The 15,590-nt window shown below is 41.0% G+C and overlaps 2 protein-coding genes across 2 annotated transcripts in view; both read left to right on the top strand.

Annotated features, from left to right (window-relative positions):
* The first annotated feature begins 2,223 nt into the window (after positions 1-2,223).
* LOC145458017 (methionine--tRNA ligase, mitochondrial-like) lies at positions 2,224-10,213 on the top strand. Its single transcript, XM_080336316.1, has 8 exons — positions 2,224-2,599; positions 3,669-3,756; positions 4,111-4,238; positions 4,453-4,591; positions 5,635-5,927; positions 6,004-6,209; positions 7,568-7,743; positions 9,709-10,213. The coding sequence occupies exons 1-8, from the start codon at positions 2,350-2,352 to the stop codon at positions 10,157-10,159; spliced, it is 1,731 nt and encodes a 576-aa protein (XP_080192442.1). The 5' UTR covers positions 2,224-2,349; the 3' UTR covers positions 10,160-10,213.
* Positions 10,214-11,044: 831 nt separating this feature from the next.
* LOC145458007 (laminin subunit alpha-5-like) overlaps positions 11,045-15,590 on the top strand; it is a 67,423-nt gene continuing 62,877 nt past the window's right edge. The window contains exons 1-11 of the mRNA XM_080336297.1: positions 11,045-11,238; positions 11,427-11,686; positions 11,924-12,160; positions 12,232-12,402; positions 12,939-13,033; positions 13,099-13,214; positions 13,732-13,941; positions 14,713-14,847; positions 14,915-15,055; positions 15,120-15,292; positions 15,376-15,478. Of these exons, the coding sequence (XP_080192423.1) occupies positions 11,121-11,238; positions 11,427-11,686; positions 11,924-12,160; positions 12,232-12,402; positions 12,939-13,033; positions 13,099-13,214; positions 13,732-13,941; positions 14,713-14,847; positions 14,915-15,055; positions 15,120-15,292; positions 15,376-15,478 (1,759 nt within the window). The 5' untranslated portion in view covers positions 11,045-11,120. The remainder of the gene's footprint in view (positions 11,239-11,426; positions 11,687-11,923; positions 12,161-12,231; positions 12,403-12,938; positions 13,034-13,098; positions 13,215-13,731; positions 13,942-14,712; positions 14,848-14,914; positions 15,056-15,119; positions 15,293-15,375; positions 15,479-15,590) is intronic.

The raw sequence follows: 15,590 nt of genomic DNA, 5'->3' as shown, positions 1-15,590 counted from the left end.
GGGCGACTTCAAACAGCTGATTCCTTTGTCTTGTAATATAGCATTACATGCGTAAACTTGATATCGGTGAGGACATTGCCGTTTTCCGGAGTAGTTTTGGCTATTGTGATTAATTGGCGGCCATGAATGGGTATTGGGTAATGGGCATGTCAAAAAGACGGGCGAAGTCAGAAGTTGACATTTCAAGAAGAGGTATAAACCTATCTTTTAAGTACGTGATGAGCAGATCACCGTGATTAGGGAATATATTTTGAGTCGGCAGTATGAGAAAAACACGCAGTTAAATAAATAAATATAGAACCGAGATGAGTGAGCACGAACTATGGAAGACCTGGAAGCGAAGCTAGCAAAACAACAAGGCTATTTTACTAAGCTACACGTGTCTCGGGATGTAGCGATCAAAACCAGCTTTGTAATATCATATCCTTGTAAAGGCCCGATGTTCCGATTACGTTTTGGTTGTTGGTGTAGAGTAGATGTTGTTGCGTGTGGTTGTGGTATTCTTGGTCTGTAATCTGGGCGTCTCCTCCCCGTTGTCGTTCATACGGCAACAAAAAAAGCCCATAAGCAAGCACTCAAGTAAGAGCGTCTATAGAACAGGGGTGTGCACTGGCAGGCATGCTTCATGCGCGAGCGACATATCAAAATTCTCAATTTTAAAAGCGCCACAACACAAAAATCCCAAAATACAAATTTTTTCGTCGCAGTGAAATGTATGCTATCGAATTAAGTATATTATTATAGGCTGTTAATGACGTAAAAGCAGTGCAGAGCATTTCCTTCGGGTAGCCTATACTGGTTACTTAAAACTGAACAACAAATTTCATTGCGGAAAAAATGATATATAGCAGTATACATTGTGATCTAAAGAGAAGCCTGACCCTATTAGCCGCTGTAGTTTTGTGTTTTAGGATCTAACACAACGCAACCGCAACCACCTCAGATATATTCTTCTTGGTGCATAGGCTAAACCAGGGCCGGCCAACCCGTGGCCCGCGGGCCACATGTGGCCCGCGATAAGGTTTTGAGTGGCCCGCGAGGTAATTTCCGAAATTTCTAATATCAAAAATGGATTGCACAGATTATTGTGAACTTGCAAGGCCAACCAAAAATTTGAGTAGTTTGGCCGCAACACTTGAGATGTGATGACTAAAATATCAGTTCCGACGCATTGACAGATCCATCAACCAGTCACAAATTGGTACATCTTCGTACACTACAATAAAGCAGAATAATTTGCAATAGATTAATCAAAAGTAAAAATTTTCTACAAGCTTAGCGCAACATGTTGTCACTCGATTCCTTGTTTTTAATATTGTTGCCCTTTTTGTGAAAATTGAAGAACGCCTAATGTATCAGATTGAGTCTAACTATATTCGCGATTACGAGACAAAGTGTCGTTCAACATATGCGACCTTGCGTTTGCGCTCGCAGTAAGATCGTTGACTATGAAACCTTGGCACGGAATGATTGACGCATGTTGGTCGCAGCTTTCGATATCGATATGTCCATGCGCCGAATAGCCCAGTACTCGCAAACTTAGCCCAGCGATATACGGCAGGCCCGCAATATAGTCAAGTGAAAATATTATTGATCTATGAACTTCAAAAAATTTTCGCGCTTGGCGCGGTAAGTGGCCCGCGCAATATTTCGTCGATCGAATGTGGCCCTTTAACTGAAAAGGTTGGCCAGCCCTGGGCTAAACCATCTGGATATAGATGTTACTAGCTTTATTTAGTTTATTGCATCGCATTATGTCTTGTGTATGACATATTGTACATTGTGTAAGTGTCAATAACATCTGACGATTATTGAATTATTATATTGTCATTTACACCAGGCTGATATTCTTAATTACGATTCCGTAGCTGCCGACTTGTAGCACGGCCCATTTCTAAACCCGCTACCACGGATCACATGGCGAGGAGGATCCTAGATAAACCTCCAACACCTGGGAAGATATTCTGGACACTCGAGTCGACCTCGGTCGGAGCCCAGGATCATATCGAATTAAATCAAATGTGCATGCCTCCTCTTTACATCGCCTAGGCTAGGGCCTAGGCCAAGGTGCGGGTGTCTGATTCCAAAGACTACTTCAAGTCGTTTCGACACCTTCCTATCTTTTCCTTGTATCGCAATTTTTGTGGTGTATTGAGCTGGTAAAAATTGCTAATAAACAGATTTGAAATTAAATGAACTCCATCGAACCGGCGTCGGATCTCGCTAACATGCTCCGTTGAGTCCGGAGTCCGCTCGTACACTGATATCACTTATGGGACTTCCCCTTCTCTGCAGTGTCCGCTGTACGGTCCGTAACATTCAGTTTTCCATGGTCCGTAAACTGTTTGTATGATGAACGTTTCACCCGTATTTGCCCACAGTTTCGGGCAGCTGAGTGTACGTTTGCGCAAACTCCTTTTAAGTTTTTCTCAGCAAAAACGTTTCAAAAGCTTCTATATCACAACTCCAATCTACTATGTCAATGCTAGTCCTCATATTGGTCACTTGTACACTGCGTCTCTTGCGGATGCCAGGCAGCGATATGAGAAACTAAAAAGGGAACAAGACGCTTCGGAATCAGAGATCGTTTTTGCCACAGGTAAATCCAGGTCTGATTAATAAAAATTAGATGTCAGTAGTTATGTTGTCACCTTGAATACTTTTATTTTAGAAAACTGGCAGGCATTTAAATTCTCATAAACTCGTCGTTGGAATTGCTCACAGCCATTCGTAATAATAATCGTCAGGTTATATATTTTAGGAGATAGGAGGATACCAAAATCCTGGGTCTTTTAGAATTTTTTTCTTGCTCTTTCCAGTTGCTTCTTTTTGAGTACGTTCTTCATTCAGCTCATTGGGCTTTTTGTCGTCGTAAGAAGGGTGACGCGTGGCAAGAATAGCCCAGATAAACATACAATTCGAAATCGAACCCGGGCCGCCTGCGTATAGGTTTAGCACTGGATGTCACCACTATGCAGCCTATGCTAACACTGTACAACCTGACCTCAGTATCAGCCAGTGAGGAACATTTGGAAAGAAATTTTTTGAACAGCCTTAACACTGAAGGTAGTGCAGGAAAATGCTGGCAATTAGTCCACTGACACATGCTTCGGGTTAGGATTACGGTTATCTCTGATTAGATAGGTTAGCGGGATTTGTGATTAATGCATGTTGATATTAAAGCCGTCCTCCCCAATCATTGTCCAAGCTCACTTAACTAACTGTAATCGCTGTAGCCCAAGTAACCCATACCCTAGCCATTGGTCTGCATCCTGTCTATGAACAACCAAGGAATTGAAGAGACTCTTCGAGGTACAGAGCTTCAATATACAATTGAATAGTGTAACCATATTGAAATAAACCCACATCTTTTCAGCTGACTCTCGTTAGGGGTAATCATCTACTAGTTGCTGACGGTAACCTCTGACGAGTATCAACCGAAAATATCCAGGTTTATTTCAATACAGATTTAGGCTACTATCCAATTGTGAACCAAAGAATCGTAAAAATGTTTACTTTCAACTGTCTGTAGTATTTTCTTTGCTCATGATTCGAGGATTATTAATATTGTAGCCTACCTTTTCCAATGCTATAAAATAAGCCATCGCCTGTTCTTTAAACTTTTGCATGACCAATTCACAACAATGAACTATTCAAATTTATTGCAGGCACAGACGAACACGGACAAAAAATTCAGAGAGCAGCTGCGAAACAGAAATTGAACCCGGAAAAGTTTTGTGACAATGTATCTACAAGGTAAGCATGTCTTTGTATCACCAGAGCTAAATCAGTATTTATAATTACCGATGGCACATGTGACATCTTCCGTGTATAAGTGTAATGTTTATGAATATTGGTTGTCAATATAGCAGCATGATCGGCGCAAATATAAGCAACCCATCAACTCAAGCACAAACCTAATACATATTATATAGAATCCCAAGTTTAGAGACATGCTTCTTAAGTTTGATTGAGCAAATAAAAAAAAACTACTAAATTGGTTTGGTCGAAAACATATGTAATAGATCTCCAGAAACTTGTAGCGCAATCTGATTGTGTTACAAAACACTGTGTATTAGCTCATACAAATTCATTCGTTAATTTTTTTAGGTTCAAAGATTTGTTCTCTTTGTGTGGAATTGGCTACACAGACTTTATAAGAACAACGGAGCCGCGGCATACAGCAGCAGTGGAAACTTTCTGGAACACACTTTCCGATAACGGATACATATATAAAGGTTCTAATCGTTTTTCGATATATGCATAAATGTTGTTTGCGAATCAATCTCCTGTTCTGTGAAAAAATCTGTAAGCCTGGTCAAAGAGCACTGATTTTGTGGTGATTGAAATAAATCAAATGAAGTCAGCAATAAAGAATGAAAAATTACTCATAGAATTGGTATACGGTATGTATTTTGTTGGAGTTTTGACACCATCTATTGCGCATTGCAGGATCTTACGAAGGATGGTATAGCACGCAGGACGAAACATTTCTCTCGGAAAGTGACACCAAAATAGTGAACAACCAGCGAGTAGCTGCCGACAGCGGCCATAAGGTGGAGTGGACCAAGGAAGAAAATTATCTATTCAGGTAGCTGAATTTCCTTTCAGTAACTGTTCTTGGTACGTCATGCTGATAAAACCATACTGCATTTTGCCATTTCGTTCTCATTAAACATGCCACTGTAGCCTACTCTAATCAAAGTAGATTCATGGTCAGCTATATTCAACGACTGGACAGATGCATATCGATTCCCAGATTAGTAAACGCATTTTCTTTCTCGCATAATCGAAATCCAGTCAAAATATACTATCGATGCAATGTATACTGGTAATATCTGTAGCGTTTTACGAGATTTCATATGGCACTAGGTCATTCAAGTTAGCACTAGAACGTGTTCCCTCAATTTCACTCTATTAAACCTGTCCGATGAGAGAGAGAGAGAGAGAGATGAGCTTTATTTTCGCCTGAATAATCGAGATGCTTTGACAATGGAGGGTGGAGGTGTGATACGACCTTTAAGCAAGGTCATCTAGTCTACACCACAAATATTTCTCCTCCATGCCATCCGTGGATGCTGAGCGTCTAGAAAGTTGGCCGCGGATACCAGTTTTTGAGGTTTTGGTCTGACCCGGCCGGGGATCGAACCACCAACCTACTGATCAAGAAGCCAGACGCATCACCATTACACCATCTCGCTCATGATTGACTATTTTATGGCGAATGTAAGTTTGTTTTGATCAGACCTCCGTAGTGATAGTAGTCTGAATAAGTCAAGGACATCACCTTCGCCAGCCGCAATCATGTTCGCAGTGTGTTTGGTAGGGCGATTTTGTTCTTACCTAAATATTGATAAATTCTCCTCTAAAAATTGAACACTTACATTTTTGACTGAAAAACTTTTTTTGGCAAAATATTGACTCATTAACAACTCAAGAACCCAAGTTGCGCGATATTGTATGAAATTACTGCAGTGAACTGACTATATGATTCTATTTTAACCCTGCCAACACATCAATGCGATCTCGCTGATTCTTGGTGTAACAGCTTGACAATAGACTACCAGATTTGCTGTGATATTTTGAGATTTAACAATCAATTTTTCATTGTCCACCATCCCATCACTATTTCAGATTGTCCGAAGCAATAAAGGAAGTACGCAGTCGGTATGAAAAAAATACATCTGCGATTTACCCCATGAAATTCTATGATGCTGTTATGAACGATCTGCAATATTTTAACGAAGATATCTCAATATCCCGTGAAAGAAGCAGGGTACCATGGGGAATCGCGACACCGTCTGACCCTAACCAAACTGTATATGTGTGGCTAGATGCCTTGATAAACTATTTAACAGTTGCGGGATATCCAGACACCAACTCAAGAAGGTTTAAATCTACCTGGCCGGCGGACTGTCATCTCATAGGTAAATTAAATGTGATTGCGACATTTTGATTGTTACGTGTCCGTCATGGTGTGAGTTATCTCGGTCCCTGTTTCAGGACAAGATATTGTGAAATTTCACGCGATATACTGGCCTGCGTTTTTGATAGCCGCTGGCTTGGAGCCTCCTAGACAAATTGTCGTACACTCTCATTGGTTGATGAAGAGAAGAAAAATGTCCAAGAGCTTGGGGAATGTGGTTGATCCTTTCAAAATCGCGGACAGCGTCTCTGGGGAGAGGTTAAAATATTTTTTGTTGAAACAGGTAACTCGTTCTTTGTTTTTTTATTATATGCTGGGATTGTGGTAATCAATTCGGACTGTGGTACATCAGCTACTGATTTCTATCCCCCCAGATTGTGACAATCTGAGAGCTTGAAGATGCGCATATCCTCGAGTGCATATTAGCATCATAAGTGGTCAAAGCTGTCATTTTTGGCAGAGTAACGCTGTAAATATTTACTCGATTACATAAGTATTAATATCCAAGACATGATATGATCTAAAAGTCGCAGACTGTAATGATAGATCAAAGGTGGCTACTTTAGGAATTGTACGGCGCATCTTCGTAACTAACACAAAATGACCAATGGCACTTCAAATTTGTACGATTTTCGAAAATATATTGATTGACTGTATCCAATAGCTGTTTCGCCCCATCGTCATGACCAGTGATTCCCAACCACGGCTCCAAGGTATCCTTCTTGCGGTTCTGATTGACCTCTAAATATGCCACAAAAATATAATAAGTAACAGTTGCTGTTTGTTTCTATGAATAGTTATAATGATTTTCTATACAATAATGGTAAAATGAGGGATATTAGTTATATCTAAAGCCGTCCAAGGCCGCTTCTGAAATCCGTGAAAGAGAATTCTTGCAGGCTGGCGTCACACCCATGGATGAATACACGTCAGACAACGATATAACTTGAGTTCTGCTGATCATAAACATTTATATATCGTCTCTGTGAAGAGTAATTTAACTAACATCAAAATAACAGCTCATAGTCAAACAAGTGCAAATAGTGCAATAAGTCAAATATTACTCATCGTATAATCCCCTGCAAACTTGTGCATTAAGTACTGGAATGTATGACATAACGACACAATGGTATCTTTTAGTAATGATATGCATTTTCAGTTTATTTCGATGTATAGCACTCGCCAATCTGCATCTATCAATACTAAAAAAACGATATAGAATCTGTAGAAGTCTATGTGCATGCTTTAGCCGGATGGTGAGATCCAGAGGTAGGGTAGCTACCTCTATATTTTCGTTATAAGTAGCGAGTAGCCTACTCGAGTGTTTTCATGCGGCTCCATACGTGCTCTGAAGTTTGAAATGTGTCTCCGACATCCAACAAGGTTGGGAACCACTGGTCATGACACTTTCACTGATGAAAGTGAGGGAAATATTTCCCAAAACTACTTTCTACATTAGAAAATCCGAAGTCCGAAAAGATAGTATTTTTGCAAAGAACAGTTGCATCAAATTGAAAGTAGTCTAAAATCGTGACCACCTGGGTAAGAAGTGAGAGTAAGCAAATCCTGCTCAATGCCGGTATTTCTAAAAAGTACGAGTTCTTCATTACTGACCACTCCAGCCTTCTATACGTTTTGCAGGGAATTCTCGAGCACGACTGCGACTTCTCCACTACTCTGCTTTTGCACGCAGTGAATAAAGACTTGAGTCATACTCTGGGCAATTGCTTGAATAGATCCATTGCCCCTAAACTGTGTCCCGATCAGAGATACCCGCCGTTCCACTCGGAATGCTATGGGACTTTGACGTCTCGCAGGTGAGTAATCTGATATCTCTGCTGCTTTGATATCTTGACATAATAATTAATCTGGGCGCTGTGCACACAAGAAATCAAATATAAAAAGCATAACGATCTGGATAGATATCTAAATCAGTGGTTTTCAAACTCAGGGGTGTGAATGCACCTGGGGGGAGGTGCGAAACCGCCTGAAATAAAAGACGTTTCTTGAACTCGGAATGAGTTTAATTTGTTCTGAAACTTCCAAGTTTTAACAATGAAAATATTCCTAGTTATATCTCGTAATTATGTCGCACAATCCGCACACTGATGCTAGATTTTGACCGATAGCAAGCCTTACATTAACCAGAATATGTCCCCGAATGAAGTGTAACTGTGCCATTGGTTTTCGATTTATCTTATTGTCAGGTACGTTTAAGCTAAGCCCAAGTGGAGTAATAGAAGGGATTAGGCACCAAAATTGATAAAATATTTATGTACTGCACGCTACCATTGCACATGATTATGTTTAACAAAATATAACTGGAACTGGAAATGCCTTCAGCTCATCATTAGTGCTCTGTGTATAGTCCGGATTCCAAACTTGAGAAGTCTTTCAACAGCCATAACACCTTCGATGCCATCAAACAATGTGCGGGATTGCAAATACCGGTACTCTGGTTTATCTTTTTAATAGTTTCTGATTTGACGATAAGAAAAGTGGGGCACGAAATTTTTCGCTATCATCAAGGGGGAGGTGTGTCTGAAAAAGTTTGAGAACCGCTGGTCTAAAAGAAGAAATGTATATCTGTTCAAGTGTTCATGCATCATAAATAAAACAGTTATATCAGTAGTTTCATCAATTATTCCAAGCTCACAAAGTTTCAAATCACCTGATTGCTTTTTATCAAACTCAACATCACTGTTTCGTTTTTGTTAGGCGTGTTTTACTTTCTAGACCGATTTTGCTAAATTTTCTGCAACTAACGCGTAGCCTGATTCCGTAACTGTGCCCGTTCACTTCGTATTGCCCGGAGTCTATCATCAAAGTGTTTCTCATTGGTAATTATCACCTTACGCCAGTGGATCTCAACGGGGTGCCGATTGGACTGCCCAGAGGTGCCTCGAAAAAGTGAGGTTAAGGGGGTTGCCGCATGTAACAAAAACTAAGGACAACCAAATTCCGAGTAGGATTTGGGAAGCTGATTATTGTGAAAACGATATCATCACTGATTTAGAGGCAAAGAAGGCTGTGATTTGCTCATATGACCACCATCCGAATCTGGGGTAGAACAGTAATATGTCCTAGGTAGGGTATACCGATGAGATTTTTAAAGCCATCAGCTTGCCAAATCTTACACTCAGCCCACTTTTAATGCCATTTTTGTTGTGCAACCCATAATGAGATATGACCAAACGAATGATAAACCGATTAATAAGATAAGAAACAACGTATACACAGGCAATGTACTGGTAATGCAAACATTGACCTTTCATATTGGATATCTAGGCTTCATTGGCTTGATTTTCCTAATCGGAGAACATCCAGAAATACCTGAAATTGAGGTACACATATTTTTGACGAACCGCCCCATCGTCAGTATTACAAAAGTAATTAGAACCGCTTCGCGACCGACCGCACACTCCCTAGAAGACCTGCATGTACGAACATAAGGCACTATCTTCTATAGTGAGATTTTGTAGCACCACATGGCATAACAACTGCATAAACCCTGGTATTCATTACATTTACTAGGCTCAGCACATCGCGGCCCTCAAATTATAGAGGAATCCCATCCCCGCATTTTTTAACGCAAAATGCACGCAGAGATGCAAGGAATCAGCTACGGAAAAAGTAGCTAGAATACGTTTCAAGGTATAAGGCACGGGGAGAACGACTGTAAATCACGGTCAATTCTGAACATCACTAGCACACGTACATCAGCATAAGATTGTTAATATCACAAGCCGAAACACTTAGCGCAACACATGCGTTTACTGCAGGGAAGGATTTTCTGAACCATTCGATATAATCGACATGGTCACCCGGCTTCCCGAGAGCGTGGAAACGAACTGCCAGCGCTATCACTTCTACAAAGGCGCGGAAGATATCATGGCGTGCGTCAGAGAAGCCAACGCTCTCTTACACAGGAACCAGCTCTGGCATTTGGATCATAGCGATGAAGGCCACAAGAAACTCAGCGAAACCGCCATACATTGCGTGTACGAAACGCTCAGGGTGTCGGGCATCTTGCTGCAGATTTTCACGCCAAGCATCGCCGGAAAATTACTTGACAAACTTAACGTTAGCGCCGAAGAAAGGACTTTGCGTCACGCTCGGGAAAGTTTTTCTACCTATCGCGGCGGGCATTGCCCGTATACTGGCAGGAATCTTGGAGAAGACAAGGGTATTCTTGCTCCGACTGTGAAACAGTCGATGTTAGTTATCAAGTAATGTGCGGGCTAGTCGTTATGTGTGGGCTTGAATAAAATTTGTTTCGAAATTTGGCGCGATTGCCTATATGAGTGTCGAATAACGAAGTACTCCGACTTTTCGGGAATACTCAACTAGGTTTCAGGCAACTTCCGCTCTGCTTAACAGTTAACAGACCTAGGATACTTGCTATTTCAATGACTCAGTAAGTTTCTGTTTTCGTGATATTTTTGCTGATTTCGGAGTCGATAAGCATTGCGGTTGCGTCTGCCCCTTCTTCCGGCGAATATCTAGTAAATAAGTTGTTTGTAAGAAAATGGACTGTTAGTGCTCGATAAAAGTAGGCTCGTAACCAGTGGTGATAACTTTTGTCCGTGACTACGCATAGTCTGTTGACTCCTGGAAATAGATTTCCTCTCTGCTGCGCAAATCCGTAGTGGCCCATGCGTATAGTGCAACCGTAGCTGCGCTCTCGCACCGAGATTTCTATGCCAAATGGGAAATATCTGATGTCGACTGAATGATTTCCGGAGAGAGGGGCCTGCCTCAGAGATTACGGAATGTTCCAGGCATTGTTTCCGAAAGGCGAAAGCTGTGGCGGCGACGTAAGGTTGAATTTAGATATTTCACTGTGCTGCTATCTCGGGATTGTCAAGTGAGATATTCAAAACCTAAAGTTTGGCCTACGTAAATATTTTCGATATTGAAGGAAAGGAAATTCTTATCCAGCCACTTACTTTGGTTTTATACCTTAGAAAATGCGTCGGTTCAGATTTAAGCACATTTAATAGGAAGAAGCTTGACTCAAAAATCGAAGTCCTTCTTTATACCCTTATCTGGATCATGTAGGCCTACCGTGTGTCACTATTGAGATATGAAACGCACGTGGATCCGTCTAACCTCATCTTCTAAATATGGAATATTTCTCCTGACATAGGCACAAGAGTAGTTCACTTCACGGTGGTTCAATAGGCTACTCGGTATGTCTTCGACGCAGGTCCTGCTACTGCTCGCTGTATCATGCAGCAGCTGTTTGGGCAGTCTTTTGCTAGTGGAGGATCCCAATCTGCTGACACCGCCTTATTTCAACATAGCGACCGGTAAGTTCACTCGAGAATATACTTGCATAATGCAAAGATATATGCCTACTGACTTCAATATTAATTAGCATACAACGTCTCTAAGAGAGTCGTTATTATGAGTCTGCACTAGATAGATCTGTGCGACTCTGATTTTTCGGTTGAATGCTGGAATCAAGATTGTGTATCGTAGCCTACATGCATTCTAGGAAAGAAAATCAAAGCTTCAGCTACATGCGGTGAAAGTGGACCTCGAAGATTCTGCAAGCTAACAGGAGGACCTAACGAAAACCGTTTCGGAGAGACGTTACAAGAGGGAGCGTACTGCGATTATTGTGATGACAGCGTGCCATCTAAGTCGCATCCCATTCGTTATGCAATTGACGGGACGGAAAAGTGGTGGCAGAGTCCGCCATTGTCACAAGGCATCGAGTACAACGAAATCAACATAACAATTCATCTTGGACAGGTATATCATGGTTGGTTGACTTGATATCCAAGCAGTTGCGCGATTCTGAGTCCTTTGGCGACCTATTTCTCGAATGCTACAATTTCCTATACGTCAGCGACGATTGTCGAATCGGTTTCCGGATTGCGATTTGCGAACGCCGGACGCAGTGTCGAAACAAAATGAAAAGTTGAATAACTCTAGTTTTTTTCGGAACTCCATTTTCAGATCTTACACCTTTGTATATACTCTACACAGGTTTACCATGTGGCGTATGCCATTATAAAATTCGCGAACTCACCGCGAGCCGGCACTTGGGTACTCGAGCGATCTTCAGATCACGGGAAGACGTTTCATCCTTGGCAATATTTTGCGAGTACCGAAAGCGACTGCGTGCACCTGTTTGGCATCGACCCTTTCGAAGGAATCACGAGCGACGATAGTGCTATATGCACATCTAGGTACTCTAACGTTGTACCGCTGGAAGGTGGCGAGGTGATGAAATTTCGAATGTCATTGTCGCTTGGCTTGAAAAAATGTCGTCGGTCTGCAAATTAATTTCATAGGTCATTGTTTCGACGGTAAACAACCGCCCAGGCTCGAACAATTTCTCGCATTCTCCCGTATTACAAGAGTGGACCAAGGCTACCGATATTAGATTGCGTCTTCTGCGGACCAAAACGCTGCTCGCTCACCTGATGGCTGTGCAGCAAAATGATCCGACTGTGACCAGACGAGTGAGTAAGCCGATAGAAACTATGATGAATATGATTGCCAAAATACCTTAAGAAAAGTAAATGTAGATGCCAAAAAGATACCCTTGAAAGTACAATTGAATAGTATATTAATATTGAAATAAGCCCGAATATTTTCGGCTGACAGTTGACACTCAGGGCTAAGCACTCGTGATCAGTAGGCAACGTTACTTTAAATTCTATACTAGTTACTAAAGATTACCTTTTAGACTGGCGAGTGTCAACTGAAAATAATTGGGTTTACTTCAATATGAATATATACCCGTCAAATAATAGAATATATGTTTAATTAAGAAACTGAACCGAACGGCAACCGATTGTAACATGAATATCGCTCCTATGTTCGTCGCCAGTCCACTGATTCTGTGATTATGATTATGCTGACCCAGCCTGGTAAGCTGGGCTCTAGGATAGTTGGCAGCGAACTTGATGGGCTATAGTGTTTCTCTGGTTTACTACTGTTCGTAAGCAGGGTTCGGCAATAGAGTCAAACTCATAATTTCACTTTAATTTTACAGTATTACTACAGTATCAAGGACATCAGCATTGGCGGTAGATGCGTGTGTCACGGTCATGCGAATACGTGTGTGCCCGATAAATTGGATAGATTCCGGTATGAGCCCTGATTTCATCGATATGTAACCACAGCATCATCACTGTAATATCAATTTCCTTCAGATTAATGTGCGAATGTCGCCATAATACTTGTGGCGATAGTTGCGAAATGTGTTGTCCCGGGTTTGTGCAGAAGGCTTGGAGGGCCGCTGTTCCGGAAAGCTCCAACGAGTGCGAAGGTATAATTAGTGAATGTAATGCTTAAAGGCTAACTCGAATAAAGCGAGGTTACTACATGCACTCATATTATATTTTCTCACCAACCACGTTAAAGAAGGTCAAGTACATTCTCAGTTTCCAAGCTACACGCTATTGCGAATCACAATAATTAAGATAATAATGTAGCGAGTTAGTTTTCAATTTTTAAACCTCACCGAACAACTTTTCGACGATTAGGCGCAGGCCAGGCCAGCGGTTAGAATTGTATTTTAAGACCAGCCCTGGCCAGTAAAACATAATTGGATCATATAAAGCTAGAAATGATCGCATAGTTCACCGCATTAATTCTGCTATAGGCCAATCTAGGAATCTGAGCAGCGTCTAAGTATGTTGCTGGAATTTTTCGTTTATTGTAATGGTCTAGTGACGCTTACAAGAAGCGTCAATTGAACTAAATTGAAGCAGTTATCTTTGGAGAACAAATATATACTCTTAAACTCGAAATTGGAATCATACAACGCAGGCTTCCTTTTATAGAGTGCAACTGCCACGGACACAGTACCGAGTGCTATTATGACGAAGAAGTTGCTGCCCGTCGCCAGTCAATGGATAAATACGGCAATTTCGAAGGCGGCGGCGTTTGTGTGAATTGCACTCACAATACGATCGGAAACAACTGCGAGAAATGTGTGGATGGATACTATAGACCTGCAGATGTAAACGCAACTGACCCATACGGCTGTAGACGTAAGATACAAACTTGCGTGTTTTAGTCCTAATCAATACCGATGTTGAAGTACGCGATAGTCCTGATTGACGTTGAATTCTTCATTTTCCAACTTGTGCAGATGTTTTTATTCGAATGCACGTCGCCTTTTTGCCAATGCTCTTGAAAGGGCGCTCTTGGCCATTAATCTTGAAACTTCACATATCAGCGTGATAAGACATCAAACTACCATCATCAAACAATCATTTTTATCATGATTATATCGTTTCCAGAAATGATCTTGAAGGCTACATAGGAATACGATGGCGTCTAAATAATTAGTTGATGGATTTTAGGTCACCCGCTCAGTACTAGTGTCATTTTTCTAACTTTAGTGTACTTTGTCATTTAATTGACTGTAATGACGGCAAAACTATTACTTTCTCTCCTGTCGTAAACGGCCACAAGTTTCGTAAGTCTGTGATATGGGGACCTAAATAAGTTCTTTACCTTTTAACATGTTGCATGTAACACATTCGTGTAACATGGTTACGGTTTTGTGGTTAAGATGGTGTCAAATTGCTCATAATGTTCCCGGTTTTCATTTTGTAGCAAATCATTGCAATATGTTATAAGTAAATGTACAATTTGAAGAACTGGGTCAGGATATGAAACTTGGAATTTGCAATATAACATATTTAGAAATCTGCTTGTGTATGCCTGTACCATATCGATTGCTCCACTAAATACCTCATACTTTTTTGTGTGTGTATGCAACTCAGTCATCAATGATTTGTTTTTTTGTATTTCAGCATGTGAATGCAATAGTTCTTATACTGTTGGCACCTGCGAGCCTGTAACAGGTCGGTGTTACTGTAAACCCCAATACGACGGAGACAGATGTGATCGATGTGCTCCTGGTTATCGTAACTTCCCTGAGTGTGAAGGTATCAGAAAGGATTGGAATTTACAAATTCAGTAACTGACATATGTAGTTATACGATCCCATTTCAGCTTGCCCATGTTACTACGATGGCACAAGAAACGGGGTTTGTGAGCCAGAAGAAGGTGGAACTTGCCCGTGCAAGTACAATTTTGGTGGAATGTATTGCAATCAATGTGAATCTGGGTTTCATGATTTCCCGGATTGTATCCGTAAGATTTGTTATTACAAAATACATCTAGACATATTCAACACATATACGGTATTCTATTTCAGAATGTCAGTGCCCTGGTGCTGGAGCTATAAGTGAGTGGTGCGATGCTCACACTGGGCAATGCGAATGTGATTTGGGTTTTGATGGCCTTGCATGTGACCGCTGCGCTCCAGGATATTATAACTATCCGTCTTGTCAAGGCTGTACTTGTATCACTGCCTTTACCACAAGTGAGGTGAGGATATTACATATGGAGCCTACCAATAGTGATATTTCTCTTATGTTTCCAACGCTGAAATGGTATTTTTTTACTCTAAGATTTGTAATACCACGGATGGAACATGCTTTTGCACAGGATTGGCTACTGGTGACTCCTGCAATCAATGTCTACCTGGCTATTTTGATTTTCCAACTTGCATTGGTAAGAATTTGATTTATGTGGGGTACTTACGCTTTAATTTTGTAAATTGATTATAAGATAAACTTCAATCATGTACTGTATAGTTATGCTTGCTATCAGTGTGCAATAAATG

The sequence above is a fragment of the Botryllus schlosseri genome, chromosome 15 (genome assembly GCF_051294905.1).
Source record: "Botryllus schlosseri isolate E-star chromosome 15, Bs_hap1, whole genome shotgun sequence".
Lineage (NCBI taxonomy): Eukaryota > Metazoa > Chordata > Ascidiacea > Stolidobranchia > Styelidae > Botryllus > Botryllus schlosseri.
This window is presented reverse-complemented; position numbering and strand designations above follow the sequence as displayed.